Source organism: Suncus etruscus, chromosome 7 (assembly GCF_024139225.1).
Source record: "Suncus etruscus isolate mSunEtr1 chromosome 7, mSunEtr1.pri.cur, whole genome shotgun sequence".
Taxonomy (NCBI): Eukaryota; Metazoa; Chordata; class Mammalia; order Eulipotyphla; family Soricidae; genus Suncus; species Suncus etruscus.
Genome location: NC_064854.1, coordinates 130,529,170 through 130,546,974, shown reverse-complemented (window position 1 = coordinate 130,546,974; position 17,805 = coordinate 130,529,170). Strand labels below are relative to the sequence as shown.

The following is a 17,805-nucleotide window of genomic DNA, read 5'->3' as shown; positions in this document are numbered from 1 at the left end:
TTTGCTATATTCTTTTTTTTTATTGTTGTTTATGGGGCCACACCTGGCAGGACTCGGGTTACTCCTGGCTCTACATTCAGAAATTACTCCTGATAGGCTCAGGGGACGATATGGGATACCAGGGATTAAACCTGGGTTGTTCTCGGATCAGCCGCATGCACGGCAAACACTCTACCAGCTATGCTATCACTTCAGCCACTGTTATATTCTTAATGATAAAGATTTTGCATATAAATAAATCATGGACCAACACCACATCCTCTGGCAGAGTCTGCTTCACTTTACAGTTTTTCGACTTGGCAGAGTTAGTTTTGTACATGATATCTATTGAGTGAATCCAAAAAATTACCTCTTGATGAAAATTATGGCTGACTTCCTGCTTTGCAGTAGGCCTCAGCAAAGGAGTTTTTAAAATTATATTATTATCTCCTTAGGAATTTTAAATTTATTAAAAAATACCTAATTTAGGGACTGGAGAGATAGCATGGAGGTAAGGCGTTTGCCTTTCATGCAGAAGGTCATCGGTTCGAATCCCGACGTCCCATATGGTCTCCCGTGCCTGCCAGGAGCAATTTCTGAGCATGGAGCCAGGAATAATCCCTGAGCACTGCCGAGTGTGACCCAAAAGCCACACCAAAAAAATAATAATAATAAAAAAAATACCTAATTTAAATCCAAGATAGTGTAACCAGAGATCATTTTGAGAAAGTGACCGTGTAATGCATCAAATGCTTGCTGAATTCACTAGGGCATCAATATAGTGAATAACATCTTTTATTTACCATCTATTCTTCCTTCTCTTTTAGGAATTTTCACTAGAGAAAGCTATGAATAATATGATAGCAGCATGGGATGATATTGCTTTTAATATAAATCTGTATCGTGATACTGGGGTCTATATACTTTCTTCAGTGGATGAAATTCAAGCTATCCTTGATGACCAAATTACAAAAACTCAGACAATGAGAGGCTCACCTTTCATCAAACCATTTGAGAAAGAGATCAAGGTACGTTAACTATGAATCAACTCTTGGTCATTTTCAAAAGTGTGGTCTGTAATATGTCTCTCCATCCCCAGGTAGTTTTTTGAAAATGGTCAAGTTCACTCATTGCAGAGCCACACTCTTGGTGTGCCCACATTCGCTCTCTCATTTAAAAACTTTAGTCACCATAAATTACAAAGTTTTTCATGATTGGGTTTTAGGCACATGATGTTCCAGCACTAATTCTTTCTCTGCTTCACCTTCACCAATGTCCCCAATTTCCTTCCTACCCACAAGCTTGTCTCTATGACATGCATTTATTTTTTTTTTTTAGGTACTGTGATTTACAGTGCAGTTACCGATAGAATTTTATGTGTAACACTCTACTTCCTTTTGGCACCCCTTCCTCCTCCACCATTGTCGTATGTTCTCTTCCCTGTCCTGTTCCCTCAGTGCCCATTGTCAAGCTTGCTACTGAAGACCAATTCTTATGTTCACTGTTTTTGTTGCCTTTGTGCATTTGTTTTTCTCCTACTATTCCCCTAACCTGTATGTGAGCATTCTGTTTGTTTCTTTCCCTCTGACTAACTTCATTCAGCATGATGCTCCTTAGGCCTTTTCATATGGCCAACTGATACTCATTTCATTTGTATATGTACCATAATTTCTTTTTTTTTTTTTTTTTTTTTTGTTTTTGTTTTTGGGCCACACCCGTTTGACGCTCAGGGGTTACTCCTGGCTATGTGCTCAGAAATCGCCCCTGGCTTGGGGGGACCATATGGGACGCCGGGGGATGGAACCGCGGTCCTTCCTTGACTAGCGCTTGCAAGGCAGACACCTTACCTCCAGTGCCACCTACCCGGCCCCAATTTCTTTATCCAGTCATCTCCTCTTGGGCACTTGGGTTATTTTCAGATATTTCGCTATTGTGAATAGTGCTGTGACGAACATAGGAGTGCAATTTTCTTTTATGCATTGTGTTTGGGGCCCTTGAGGTATATACACCAATAAATGAAATTTCTGGGTCATGGAAGCTCAATTCCTACATTTTTGAAGAATGTTTGTAACTGTTTTCCAAAAAGGTAGACCAGTCATTATTTCCACAGAAACGAATGTGATTCCTTCCCCTACAACATCCATGACAACACTGGTTATTTTTGGTCATTACTACCAGAGTTCTTAGCGAAGTTCTTGTTCACCTCTTCTCATTTTTTGTGAATTTCTACCAGTGCACATTTCCTGCCACCAATGTCCCCAGTTTCCCTCCCCTTACCTCTTTACCCTCTCCTCTGCCTGCCTGCCTGTGTAGCACAGCTTTTTCTTCTCACTATTCTCTCTCCCTCTCTCCCTCTTCTCTCCCCCCCCCTTTTACCTTTAGACACTGTGGTATGTTGTTTCCCTTGTATGTGAGAGTTTTTTTTTCACTCTTGTTGCTTTAAATAGTTTGTCTTTTTGTTTTGATATAACCATTTTTGATTACTATATGTTGTTGTTTTTGAGTCACACCCAGCAGCACTCAGGGGTTCCTCCTGGCTCTATGCTCAGAAATCACTCCTGGCAGGCTTGGGGGACCCTATGGGATGCCGCGATTCGAACTACCATCCTTCTGCATGCAAGATAAATGCCCTACCTCCATGCTACCTCTCCGGCCCCTACTATGTGTCTTTATTTTGTTTTGTATGAGTTTATATTTGTTTGCTACTCTTCGGGCCTCTTGAATCTTAGCAGATGTCAGGCAAATTCTAGGCAGGGATTATTTCTCTGCCAGCTCTTCTTCCCTTTTCCCTTTGTCCCCTCCTTCTGGTATTCCTGTGACACAAAAATTATTTCCCATGCTATTATGTGTCACAAATATCCCATTCTCTTCCATTGGTTTATCGCTCAATCTTTTGTCACTTTATTTTTTAGTGATGGCCAGCATTTTGTCTTCAGTATCATTGATATGGTCCTCCACATGTTGAATTTTGTTACAGTTGGATATTGTATTCTTTTTAATATGTCAATTTTATTTGTATGGACTCTTTAATACCCTGGATCAGTTTGTTGAATTGTTCTTCCAGTGATTGTCTCATTTCCCTGAATGGAGAATTGCTTTAATTGTCTCATTGATGAGGGTTGATGCTTACTTTGAGCTCAATGATTTGACAGGACTAGTGTCCCTGTCTGCTAGAGCACGTGAATTCTTTTGTTTCTTCATTGCTTTTAAATATTTGGGGGTCCTGTGACTTGAGATTAAGATTCCCAGTTGTCTGAGGTCGGAATTTTTTTTTTTTTTAGCATTTCAGCAAACTGTTGTTACTCTCTATAATCTGATAATTTAACAATGTCAGTTGCCCAAATATGCTATATCAGTGTTCATACAGTAGGCTGACTAGTGATCCCATTTGCATAGTGTTGTATGCAGTTGTGGAGGAATTTGAGGCAAGATATCAAAACCTGAAAGACTTTGAGTTGGTGGGATAGCAGGAGTAAAATTGTCCCTGCAATTGTGTAGCATTCTTATGGTTTGGGTTTTGAGAGGCACTTGGTGGTGGTTGGGGGAGCCTGCTGGTGCAGGAAAGTCAGGGAGAAGTGGCACACAGTGCGAAGAGCAAGCAGGAATCGGAGCCCTTGTTGTACCTAGATGACTAGTGTCTGAGACTAGTGCCTGCATTATGAGTCCCTCAGGTTGTGTCCTGGGTTCCAGAGACAGGAACAGGAGCTTCCCCACGCAAGAGAGCCAGGGAAAAGTGGGACAGTCACAGAGTTTTATTTTAAATAAAATTCTATTTACCAGTGATTTACAATATTATGTAAATCTGGAGAGAAAAAGCATGGGTAATGATGATTCAATTGCATCCCTCTGACCCTGATTTGAATTCTTGGCCCTACAAATGATTCCCTGAGCACTAATCCAATTATAGCCCTTAGCCCCATCAGGTATGGCACAAAAATAAAAATAACATACTATATAAATTTGAGGACTAAGTTTCTCACCTAGAATGAGTATATAAGTCTCTGCACAAATCACCAAAGTTTTAGTGCCATCACAATGTCAGAATGGGCACTGTATTGGTAAGTCCCTTTCCTATTTTTCACAGTATCTACAAATAATTTTTGTTAGTAATTTTTTGCTTATATTCCATATATGAGATAAACTACAATTATCTTTTACTGAATTTTCACTTAGCATAATTATCTAAAGTTCCATCCATATCATCCTAAAGAGCCTGGATTTGACTTTTTAATAGCTATAAAGTATTCTATTAAATGTTTAATATGTGTTCCATGTACATGTATACACTACAATTTGTAAATTTAAAACTAATATTTCTTCACATAGCACTGTATTTTCTATAATAACTGAAATTTGTATGCTTTTATTAAGGCCTGGGAGGACCGTTTGATTCGAATACAAGAAACAATAGATGAATGGTTAAAAGTACAAGCTCAATGGCTGTATTTAGAGCCCATTTTTTGTTCAGAGGATATCATGCAACAGATGCCAGAAGAAGGGCGTCAATTTCTGACTGTGGACAGACACTGGAAGGATATTATGAAGTTCTGTGCGAAAGACCCAAAAGTGAAGTGTTTATTTTATCTCTTTCAGATAAAAGGCAAAGTTTTTCTTTTGGTTATGAGGCTTTCTTTTTTTCTGAGTACAAAAATTAAACATGCTCATTTCATGTAAACTGGAAGTTTAGAACAGTATAAGAAAGCATAAAGCACTAAAATAATTTTACTTTTCAGTGCATAGGCTGAAAAATTTATAATCTGAGTTGCTTCAAGTGAATGATGACATATTATTACTTTTTTTTGTTTTTCTTTTTGTTTTTGGGCCACACCCGGCGGTGCTCAGGAGTTACTCCTGGCTGTCTGCTCAGAAATAGCTCCTGGCAGGCACGGGGGACCATATGTGACACTGGGACTCGAACCAATCACCTTTGGTCCTGGATCGGCTGCTTGCAAGGCAAACACCGCTGTGCTATCTCTCCGGGCCCGACATATTTTTACTTATATAGATGGATTGCTTCCATCTTCTTATAAAATAAATAGTAAAATCAAGTTAAATGCAGTAAGAACATAACTGTGAGAGTGTATATACTTTTTTGTGAGAGAGCTAGAAATCTAGAAATTGAATTGTGCAATTAAGTTACCTAATATTCTGGAAATTTAGTAACTATGTACTTAGGAGTGATGAGGAAAAAGGGATCTGCTATTCTCTCATTTGTATATAGAAGATATATTTGTAAATAGAAGATACTATTTCTATCTTCTACAATATTATAGTACATTAAGAGTGTTTCTAATGTTGCATTAGGGATTGTGTATTCTTCTTTATTTAAATTATGTCACTGTGATTTTACAAAGGTGTTTATAATAAAATTTTAGGCATCAGACTGTATATTCTTTCTTTTTTTTTTTTTTTTTTTTTTTGGTTTCTTGGGTCACACCCGGCAGCACTCAGAGGTCCCTCCTGGCTCTACACTCAGAAATCTCTCCTGGCAGGCTCAGGGGACCGTATGGGATGCCAGGATTCGAACCACCATCCTTCTGCATGCAAGGCAAACACCTTACCTCCATGCTATCTCTCTGGTCCCAGACTGTATATTCTTTATGCAAAAAGTGTGCTTGATTCACTAGATCAACATTCACTTTTTAGAAAACCTGATCTTTGTCTTGGGGAGTAACAATTTGTTTCAAATTGAAATATTTTTCATTCAAAATAAAATATTTTTACTTTATATTTTCAACCTTTTTTTTTCTGTTTTTTTGAGTCACACCCAGCAGCACTGAGGGGTTACTCCTGGCTCTGCGCTCAGAAATCGCTCCTGGCAGGCTTGGGGGACCATATGGCATGCCAGGATTCGAACCACCGTTCTTCTGCATGCAAGGCAAACACTATCTTCATGCCATCTCTCTGACCCCTATAATTTCAACCTTTTAAAAGTATAAAAATAGAGGCCGGGAAGGTGGCACTAGAGGTAAGGTGTCTGCCTTGCAAGTGCTAGCGTAGGACGGACCGCGGTTTGATCCCCCATATGTCCCATATGGTCCCCCCAAGCCAGGGGCGATTTCTGAGCGTATAGCCAGGAGTAACCCCTGAGCGTCAAATGGGTGTGGCCCAAAAACCGAAACCAAAACCAAAAACAAAAAAGTATAAAAATAATTCTTACCTTGCAGATTATTAAAATTGGTAACAACATGTATAGATATTAAAACACTGAGTTCAGCACATTCATTATATATAATTCTAGTTGTCAAATCTATCCATAAAACACCAAATAAAAGCCAGGGACCTCTCTCATCATTCAGCTGAAAATTGGAGATATGGGGCTGGCGTGGTGGCACTAGAGGTAAGGTGTCTGCCTTGCCAGCGTGAGCCTAGGACAGACCACAGTTCAATCCCTCGGTGTCCCATATGGTCCCCCGAGCCAGGAGCAACTTCTGAGTGCATAGCCAGGAGTAACCCCTGAGCGTTACCGGGTGTGGCCCAAAAACAAACAAAAAAATTGGAGATATATATGACAGTTATTATAATTTTTATTTATAACTATCATAGTTGGTTAAGAATATGATGTATTACAAAATTTATGCAAAAAGACTTCACAGAAATTTTCATAACTGGGCATTTGAACATTTTTATTATAAAATCTTTATTTAAGCACCATAATTACAAGCATGATAGTAGTTGGGTTTCAGTCAGGAACTGAACACCAATCCCCTTCACCAGTACAACATTCCTACCACTGATGCCCCGCTCTCCCTCCTCCCCCTCCCCTGTCTTTATTCGAGACAGGCATTCTACTTCTCTCATTCATTAACATTGTCATGCTAGTTGTTAGTGTAATTATTTCCCTAATAGCATTCACCACTCTTTGTGGTGAACTACATATTGTGAACCCGTCCTCTGGCCCTTAACTCTATTGTCTCTGGGATTATTACAATAATGTCTTTACTTTAAAAAAAAAAACATAGATGAGTGAGACTATCAACATAATAGATTCCATGTACATCCATGTATAGGACATGACTTCATCTCTCCTGACAGCTGCATAACATTTCATTGAGTATATGTACCACAGTTTCTTTAGCTATTCTCTGTTGAAGGGCATCTTGGTTGTTTCCGGAGTCTGGCTCTTGTAAATAGTGCTTCAATGAATATAGGCATGAGGAAGGGATTTTTTAATTGTATTTTGTGTTCCTAGAATATATCCCTAGGAGTGGTATAGCTGGGTCAAATGGGAGTTCAATTTCCAGTTTTGGGGGGAATCTCCATATTGTTTTTCATAAAGGCTGAACTAAACGACATTCCCACCAGCAGTGAATGAGAGTTCCTTTTTCTCCACATCCCCTCCAGCACTGATTGTTCTTGTTCTTTGTAATGTGTACCAGTCTCTGTGGTGTGAGAAAGTACCTCATTGTTGTTGTTTTGCATCTCCCTGATGATGAGTGATGTGGAGCATTTTTTCATGTATTTTTTGGCCATTTGAATTTCTTCTTTGACAAAGTTTTTTCTGTTCATTTCTTCTCCCCATTTTTTGATGGGGTTAGATTTATTTTCTTGTAAAGTTCTGTCAGTACCTTGTATATTTTGGATATTAGCCCCTTATATGATGGGTATTGGGTGAATAATTTCTCCCATTTAATGGGTGGCTCTTGAATCTTATGGCATTATTTACTTTGAGGTGCAGAAGCTTCACAGCTTAATATATTCTCATCTGTTTAACTCTGCTTCCACTTGTTTGGGGAGTGCTGTTTCCTCCTTGAAGATGACTTTAGTCTCAATGTCATGGAGTATTTTACCTATGTGTTGTTCTATATACCTTATGGTTTCAGGTCTGATATCAAGGTCTTTAATCCATTTTTATTTTACCTTCAAACATGGTGTTAGCTGGGGGTCTGAGTTCACTTTTATTGCAAGTGACTAACCAGTTGTGCCAACACCACTTGTTAAAGAGACTTTCCTTGCTCCATTTTGGATTTCTTGCCCCTTTATCAAATATTAGATGATTGTATGTGTGGGGAACATTCTCTGAATAGTCAAGCCTATTCCACTGATCTGAGGATCTCTCTTTATTCCAATACCATGCTGTTTGGTAACTATTGCTTTGTAATACAATTTAAAATTGGGGAAAGTAATGCCTCCCATTTTCCTTTTCCCAAGGATTGCTTTAGCTATTTGTGGGTGTTTATTGTTCCAAATGAATTTCATGAGTGTTTGATTCACTTCTTTGAAGAATGTCATGGGTATCTTTAGAGGGATTGCATTAAATATGTACAATGCTTTGGGGAGTATTGCCTTTTTAACGATGTTAATACTGCCAATCCATGAGCAGGGTATGTGTTTCCGTTTCCATGTGTCCTCTCTTATTTCTTGAAGCAGTGCTTTGTAGTTTTCTTTGTATAGGTTCTTCATGTCTTTAGTCAGGTTGACTCTAAGATATTTGAGTTTGTTGACACTAATGTGAATGGGGTTGTTTTCTTAGTGTCCCTTTTTTTTTTTTTTTTTGGTTTTTGGGCCACACCCGACGGTGCTCAGGGGTTACTCCTGGCTGTCTGCTCAGAAATAGCTCCTGGCAGGCTCGGGGGACCATATGGGACACCGGGTTCGAACCAACCACCTTTGGTCCTGGATCAGCTGCTTGCAAGGCAAACACCGCTGTGTTATCTCTCCCGGCCCAGTGTCCCTTTCTTATCTATCATTATTGATGTTTAAGAAGGCCATTGATTTTTGCATGTTAATTTTGTAGCCTGCCACTTTGCTATATGAATCTATTGTGTCTAGAAGCTTTTTGGTAGAGTCTTTAGGATTTTCTAAATATAGAAAAATGTCATCTGCAAACATTGAGAGCTTAACCTTCTTCCTTTCCTATCTGGATTCCCTTGATATCATTTTCTTGCCTAATCGCTATAGCAAGTACTTCTAGTACTATGTTTAATAGGAGTGGTGAGAAAGGACAGTGTTGTCTTGTACCAGACTTTAGAGGAAAGGCTTTTAGTTTTTCCCCATTGAGGATAATATTTGCCATTGGTTTGTGGTAGATGGCCTTACCTATATTGAGAAAAGTTCCCTTTTATTCCCGTTTTGATGAGAGTTTTTTTTTTAATCAAGAATAGGTGTTGGACCTTATCAAATGCTTTCTCTGAAACTCTTGACATGATCACATGGTTTTTATTTTTCTTGTTGTTGATATTGTGTGTTATGTTGATTGATTTATGGATGTTAATAAATCCGTGCATTCCTGGGATAAAACCTACTTGATTGTGGTGAATGACCTTCTTGATGAGGCATAGGATCCTATTTGCCAGAATTTTGTTGAAGATCTTTGCATCTGTGTTCAACAGGGATATTGATCTGTAATTTTCTTTTTTGGCAGCATCTCTGTCTGGTTTTCATATCAAGGTGATGTTGGCTTCATAAAAACTATTTGGAAGTGTTCCCGTTTTTTCAATTATTTGAACATATTTTGACATGTGATATAGATATATTTTTAGATATTAATTCTCTGTCTGTTATGTGCTAAACTGAAAAAATGTTCCTTTTTTAGGTTCTTGTAGCAACTTCTTTAACAGGTTTATTAGAAAAGTTGCAAAACTGCAATGACCTCTTGGACAAAATTATGAAAGGACTCAATGCATATCTTGAAAAGAAACGTCTTTTCTTCCCTCGGTATGCTGGATAATCACTTGTATTCTAATTAGCAGTATTTTCTCTTGTATGATGAATTGCAGCTAAACCTTTTTCTATTTGTATGTTCCCCTTTAGCTTTTTCTTCTTATCTAATGATGAAATGCTAGAGATTTTGTCAGAGACCAAAGATCCACTCAGAGTGCAACCTCATTTAAAAAAGTGTTTCGAAGGCATCGCTAAACTGGAGTTCCTTCCGAACTTGGACATCAGAGCCATGTTCAGCTCTGAAGGTGAGCGAGTGGAACTGATCTCACTCATTTCCACGGCAGCAGCACGGGGTGCAGTGGAAAAGTGGCTCATTCAAGTGGAATCTCTCATGCTCCGGAGTATCCATGACGTGATTGCTGCAGCCAGGCTGGTATGTTTTCGAGAATTTAATATATACCTGATATATATATATATATATTTTATTTTCTTTTCTTTATTTTTCTTTTATTTTCTTTTCTTGTGGTGCTGAGAATTTAATCCAGGGTCTCACATGTTGTTTTCATTTAAATTAATGAGTCCTAGTGTTGGTAGGGGGATGGTGAGGCCTTTCTTGTCTAGGCCCGGCTCCAGCAGCCCTTATGGCCCGGCGGGTCTGAAGGTGGCAGGCTGACGCTGGAGACATTCCCAAAGCAGTCAGATGAAGTCGCAGGAGTCAGTCAGCTTTATTTCAGTCCAACCCTAACACATACATTTCCTCTATGCTAAGCCTTTGTCAAGCAGCCACTTCACTGCTCCCTCTTTGGCTCTGCCTCTGTCTCCCTTTCAGCTGCTCTTAAGACTCCTGCTGACTGACTGCCCTTGCTGATTCTCCTTTTTATTCTCCTTGTTGATTCTTTCTGCTGAGCCTCTCTCACCCTTCTCTCTCTCTCTCTCTCTCTCTCTCTCTCTCTCTCTCTCTCTCTCTCTCTCTCTCTCTCTAACTCTCCTTAATCCCTCCCCCCGCCCCCCGCAAGCATACTCCTCTTCCCGCCCATTCCAGGTATGGGCAGTTCTGATCATTCAGGTGGGATAAACAAGAAGTTGGGGGGTCAGAGAGATAGCATGGAGGTAAGGTATTTGCCTTGCATGCAGAAGGATGGTGGTTCGAATCCCGGCATCCCATATGGACCCCCGAGCCTGCCAGGAACGATTTCTGAGCGTAGAGTCAGGAGGAACCCTTGAGCGCCGCCGGGTGTGACCCCAAAACCAAAATAAATTAATTAATTAAAAAAAAAGAAGTTGGGGGAGAGGATACCCCCATACATGCAAAGCAAGTGCTTTATCACTGAAACACCATGTCCCTTGCCTGTAGCTGATACTCTGTAAATGCCTTTTGTTAGGTTTTGAATAAGTATCAGTAAATTAATGTTAAGTTCTTAATATTTGTGACTTTTATTATTGTCTTTATTCTTTGTTTTCAAGATTTGTAAATCTTATTGAATAATAGGAAAGTATTGATTAATAGTATTATATATTATGATATCTTGTCATATATAATAGCATTTATTATATATGACAATAATTATTAATTATGTATAGGAACCATTATATATTTTGTTTTATTTTGAAGTCACATTCAACTCTTCTTTTTTTTTTTTTAAATATGGAACGCTTCACGAATATGCGTGTCATCCTTGCGCAGGGGCTATGCTAATCTTCTCTGTATCGTTACAATTTTAGTATATGTGCTGCCGAAGCGAGCACACATTCAACTCTTCTTAGGGCTAACTTCTTTTCTGTGCTCAGGGATCATTCCTGGTGGGATCAGAACCATAAAGGTGATGGGGATCAAATCTGGGTCAGCTACATGCAAGACAAGTTTCCTATGCACTGTGTACTATCCCTCAGGCCAGGCCCTATTTAAACCATTTTATTGCATTCCATAACTTATAAAATTCTATCCATATTATTTCTAAATAGAATAAAATATACATGCAAAACTATTAATAATTAATATGTGATTAAATGCTATAAAAGAAAAAAAGTATTATGAGAGAAAAGTAGTGTCTATATAGACAATGGGGGATTTTCATCAATATGTTTAGAGAAAGTGAAACAGACAAAACCAAAGAATAAGCAAGAATTAATCAGGTAAGAGCAAATGGCAGAGCATCATGGTATAGTGTATAAAGTTCATAGGATAAAAAAGGACCTCATATATGGATGTGAAGTGTATAGTTCCTTTATTATCTTTTACTCTTAAGCAGTTGAGTAAAACTTCAAACCATGTATAAATATTATGGAAGAGCATATGATATTTCTTAAATATAACATATTGTCACTGTATATATATTAATTGATCGTGCTAATTAGCTTACCCTTGAGTCATGAACTTCAGTTTATTTCCACCTGTAGGATCACAAAAGAACAGGCGTATTTAAAAAAGAAACTCTGTAAAATCATTGTAGCAATTCAGTTTATATGAGGTATCCTTTCTCCTCCCTCCCAAAGACTCATCTTTTTTTGTGAGGGGTCGCTTGGAACACTTGGTGATCAGGGGTCACTCATGGGTGTGTTTACAAGACAAGTGTCCTATCCTAATATACTATCACTTAAGCTCCACAAAAAGCTCATCTTCTTGCAGTGGTCATTCTATTCATTTTTTTCTTAGTAAGTACATTTTATAAACTTTATTTTAATTATTTTTTATTAAAAACAAAATAAAACCCTTCAACAGATAAATGGCTAAAGAAACTGTGGTACATATACACAATGGAATATTATGCAGCTGTTAGGAGAGATTAAGTCATGAAATTCTCCTATACATGGATGCACATGAAATCTATTATGCTGAGTGAAATAAGTCAGAGAGAGAGAGAGAGAGAGAGAGAGAGAGAGAGAGAGAGAGAGAGAGAGAGAGAGAAACACAGAATGGTCTCACTCATCTATGGGTTTTAAGAAAAGTGAAAGGCATTTTTGCAGTAATAATTTTCAGGCACAAAAGAGAAAAAAGCTGAAAGTTCCAGCTCACCTCATGAAGCTCACCGCAAACAGGGATGAGTTTAGTTAGAGAAATAACTACGTTTTGAACTATCCTAATAATGAGAATGTACAAGGGAATAGAAAGCCTGTCTAGAGTACAGGCGGGGGTTGGGTGGGGAGGAGGGAGATTTGGGACATTGGTGACAGGAATGTTGCACTGGTGATGAGTGGTGTTTTCTACATGACTGAAACCCAAATACAATCATGTATGTAATAAAGTTGGTTAAATAATAAAAAAATAAATAAAAATAAAAACAAAATAAAAATTTTTCTTTTTTTAATTTAATATGAATTCTTTATTTAAGCACCATATTCCAAACATGATTGTAGTTGGATTTCAGTCATAAACAGAACCCCCCACTTCACCAGTGCAACAGTCTCACCACCAATTCCTCCACTCCCTCCTTCCCATTCCCTACTTGTATTCGAGACAGGCATTTTATTTACTACAGCTATTATTTTTTTGCAAAGTTTAGTAAGCTCTTTTGTTTTATTTTTCTTAAAGGATAAATGTTAAAAAAAAAAAAGTACAGTAGTAATGGTGTGAGAGTGGTGATCACTGTTGTTTGCATAGGCCCAGCAAAATATGGGGGGACTGGGGGGGGGGGCCTTGGCCTAAATACAAGGAGACCTCCCCCCCTGAAGTTTTCCAGCATAAGACTGACTCTGGGCTCCAGGCATACCAGGCTACCCAACCCAAGTGATACTTACCTACTAGAATTTTCTACTAAACAAATGAAAAAATTGTGGGGAAACTGCGTCTACAGAAGAAAATACAAAATAAGAATTATATCTATAAATACACCTAAAGAAATATACAAAGGAAATACACATATTCCCTTTAAGTCTTTTGAAATAGGGGGGATAAAAATCTGGAGCACAGCTTCAGCCTGTGATGTGGTCTGGTGGAGTCTGAAAATAGCTCATAGCAGTCATGGATCAGAAAATGTCCTCAAGCTGAGGATCTCTCAAATGCTTAATCCTGTAGTGAGCAACAGTCCACAGCTAAGAGAGTGGGAGAAAAGGGGTTGCCGAGAAAAATCATCATCAGCAACAGCAGCAGCAGTGATAACTTCTTCCCGGGCCGAGGCAAGGTGGGCTGGGAGGCTGTCCTTTTGTTTTGGGAGCCTACTGACAGCAGGTTGCGGGAAACATTCTGGTCTCTGAGGTGTTGAGGGTAAAAAGGATTAAATCGGGGGAAATAACAAATCACGGTGAGAGAGCGAAAGGAAAGAAAAGGATGTGTAAAGTGGTTAAGCCGGAGAGGGTGAAAAGGAAGGGTTATATATAACGGGGAAGGACTATATACAACATAAGACAGACGTTATGTACAAAACACATGTACATTAGACAGATATAGATGTGGTCACCACAAAGAACCACACACTTATAGACAATGAAGATTGATCCATAAGTTGAGGTTGAAAAACTGACCTGGGTGGAATGGGTCAGGGTGCTTAAAAAATATCAAGCCAGCAGGTTAGATGGGAAGGCTTTCCAATTCCTAGGCAAATAATCATTGGTGAGGGTAAACTGCTGAAAAAAGACTTCCTAGGTTAGATTGTGCATAGAACTTTTTGTTTGTTTGTTTTTTGGGCCACACCCGGCAGTGCTCAGGGGTCACTCCTGGCTATCTGCTCAGAAATAGCTCCTGGCAGACATGGGGGACCATATGGGACACCGGGATTTGAACCAACCACGTTTGGTCCTGGATTAGCTGCTTGCAAGGCAAACGCCTCTGTGCTATCTCTCCGGGCCCGCATAGAACATTCTTAAAAACAATCTTAATTTTCAAGTCTAGAATATTAAGTAACATGGTAATGAGCACTGTAAAAGGAGTCTATGTGTCTTTAGCATCAAGGTTCCTTTCCTAAAAGTAAACTGACAATATGGGCATTATGATATAGTAGTAAGCTAGCTTAAAATAAAATAAATTGCAAAAACATACTCAATGAATGAGCACTGTACCAAGAGTCTATGGCATGCAATTGCCTATGATATTTTCAATGATATCTGTGGACATAAATATTAGATCATATTAGCAGGCATAATCATATGAAAAATGAATATATTAGAATATTTATAAGACATTATAATAATGCACACTATATTTCGAGTCTAATATAATATTGCATTGTAATGCAAAACTAGGGCAACCAAGAACCTATAAGTGAATATTTTAACTATGTTTTAATATTCTTATGTTTAACAGTCTTAAAATAAATATAGTGTATGAGCCGGATTAGTGGCATAAACGCTAGGGTATTTGCCTTGCATGCGCTAACCTAGGATGGACCACGGTTCAATCCCCTGGCGTCCCATATGGTCCCCCAAGCCAGGAGTGATTTCTGAGCACAGAGCCAAGAGTAACCCCTGAGTGTCACCAGGTATGGCCCCCCCAAACCAAAAAATATATATAATTTTGAAGTTATATAAATATAAAATATATATAAATATAAGCAAATATAAATAAATATATAATTATAATTATGTAAAAATATATGGTTTTGTAGTTAATATTATATATAAGTATATATAATTTTTGTAGTTTATATTGAACTATTTTTAGTAAAATATAATTTCCATTAGCTTACATTTAAAATAATCAAATACTAGGATCGGAGGATGTAGTGTTACTTGGGCCCTTTGAGTGTCCAGGACTACTAAGGCTATATACTATGGTGCTTTAGGGCCTTTGGAGATACCCACAGTGATGCCGTGTTCGGGGGGACATGTGCTGCCAGGGTTAGAACCATATTTTCCCTGGCCAAAGAAAAACACTTTTTTTTGGGGGGGGGCCACATCCAGTGATGCTCAGGGGTTACTCCTGGCTGTCTGCTCAGAAATAGCTCCGGGCAGGCACGGGGGACCATATGGGACACTGGGATTCCAACTAACCATCTTGGGTCCTGGATCGGCTGCTTGCAAGGCAAACGCCGCTGTGCTATCTCTCTGGGCCCGCAAAACACTTTTTTTTAAAAAATAATTTTTATTGTGACCAATGTAAATTACAAGTCTTCCAAATTATCTTCATAGGCTATACATCTCTGTGATAGATAGGTTTTTACCCCTTCCACAACTTTGAAACTAAATTGCACTTTAATTTTCAGGCCTATCCAGAATCTGAAAGGAAAGATTGGGTTCGAGAATGGCCTGGTCAAGTTGTACTTTGTGTTTCTCAAATGTTTTGGACTTCTGAGACACAGGAAGTCATAAGCGGTGGGACAGTGGTAAGACATTATTTGATTCTTTTCTGTGTGTAATGTTCTGTTTTTAATAAGGGCCAAATATAGTGTTGCTGTGACGAATGGGGCATGCCTCGTGAATGTGCCTTGCACATTCTACACATAAGCTTTAAAATAGGCATGTGCTCTACCATTCTGTGCCATATCTCTGGCTCCTCTCCCTCCATTTCTATAAATTCTATGATTTTCTATAAATTCCTTCAATTTAGTACATAAAAATGACATAACTCATGGAAGACTTTCTCCTACTATTTTACTACCTATAACTAATCATTTTAGCCCATAATTCATTTGTTTTTTGAGATTTAATGAAGTCAGAATTGTATAACACAATAAATATATAAAGTATATTTTGTTTTTTATTTGGTAGGGATTAAAGGCATATCACAAGGAACTTCAGAATCAACTAAATGACATTGTAGAGTTAGTGAGGGGAAAATTGTCAAAGCAAACCAGGATTACTCTGGGAGCTTTGGTTACTATTGATGTCCATGCGAGAGATGTGGTCATGGACATGATTGAAACAGGTATGTGGCCTTTTGTATCTCATTTTAACGATAAATATCAATGCCTACTAGAAATAAGAACTATACAAATACTGTGTTTTTCCTTTTCATGACTTAATGGAATTTGTTTAACATGATAATTTTTAGAAATTGAAAAATGTGAATTATTATTATTATTATTATTATTATTTCAGCTTTGGGGTAAAGCCTGGCAATACAATAACCAGGGGCTACTCCTGTCTCTGCACCCAGGAATTGCTCCTGGTGGTGCTCAGGACTAAGGAATGCCGAAGATGGAACCCAGGTTGGCTGTGTGCAAGTGCTCAACTTGGCTGTACTGCTTGCTCTTTGGCCCACCAAAAGTGTGGATTTTTTTAACATTTGCTCTGAGATGATAAAAGACCAAAATTTTCATTGTTTCCATTTCCAAATTATATATCCATTGATATTGTTTTATTTTATTCATTGTAGGTGTCTCACAAGATACAGATTTCCAGTGGCTTGCTCAGCTTCGTTATTACTGGGAAAATGATAATGTTCGAGTTCGTATTATTAACTGCAATGTAAAATATGCTTATGAATATCTTGGTAACTCACCTCGACTTGTCATTACACCTCTGACTGACAGGTGTTACAGAACATTGGTATGGACTTAATTTAATTTACACATTTGTGATTAATGCTTAGTATGGGGTGCCATATTTTCTGAGTTGAAGTTAACATGCTTTTCGCACTTTATTTATGATTTGTAATAGTTGAATACAACTCTCCTTACCAAATTTCAAATGATCTTTTACTGAAATTTTAGTAACTAATGTTTACTTTTCAGTGCTTTTGTAGATACAGAATTAAACTTTTCTAGCCAAATGTTGTCACCCCAAGGTTGCTTCTCTTTGCTTTTTCTTCGCCCCTGAAAATTAAACTTTCCTACAAAACATTAACATCTGATAGTAGATTCTCTTTGTTTTTTTCTTTGTCCCTGAAAATTGTGCACTAAAAATGAGCAGTAATTGTATTATTGTATCCCTAAAGCTACAAAGAAGACAAAATTTGCTTTGCAAGCAATTTTCTGGGTCGTTTTTTTCTAGTTAAATTTGGATTTCTTTTCATATATATATATATATATATATATATTTGTTTCAGATAGGTGCTTTCTACTTAAACCTTGGAGGTGCACCAGAAGGGCCAGCAGGCACTGGAAAAACTGAAACTACGAAGGATTTGGCTAAAGCGCTTGCTGTACAGTGTGTGGTGTTCAACTGTTCGGATGGTCTAGATTACTTAGCCATGGGAAAGGTAAAGTTACACATCAAAAGTAAGAAACTTGAAGGAAAATGGAACTGGGCAAACTGATTGTGTGCTTGCGCTCAGGGTTTACTTCTGGCTCTGTGTCCAGGGGTACTGGGAATTGAATTTGATCAGTCCATACTCACTGTACGATCTCTGGC

The 17,805-nt window shown here is 38.2% G+C and overlaps 1 protein-coding gene and 1 non-coding gene across 2 annotated transcripts in view; one reads left to right on the top strand and one right to left on the bottom strand.

Annotated features, from left to right (window-relative positions):
- The window catches only part of DNAH12 (dynein axonemal heavy chain 12), a 227,137-nt gene that overhangs the window by 82,043 nt on the left and 127,289 nt on the right, over nucleotides 1-17,805 (top strand). The window contains 8 exon segments of the mRNA XM_049776149.1: nucleotides 807-1,007; nucleotides 4,351-4,545; nucleotides 9,515-9,636; nucleotides 9,733-10,015; nucleotides 15,717-15,836; nucleotides 16,222-16,378; nucleotides 16,829-17,001; nucleotides 17,501-17,653. Of these exon segments, the coding sequence (XP_049632106.1) occupies nucleotides 807-1,007; nucleotides 4,351-4,545; nucleotides 9,515-9,636; nucleotides 9,733-10,015; nucleotides 15,717-15,836; nucleotides 16,222-16,378; nucleotides 16,829-17,001; nucleotides 17,501-17,653 (1,404 nt within the window).
- LOC126015073 (U6 spliceosomal RNA) lies at nucleotides 11,222-11,328 on the bottom strand. The gene has a single exon (XR_007497974.1). It is a non-coding gene; the product is annotated as a U6 spliceosomal RNA (small nuclear RNA).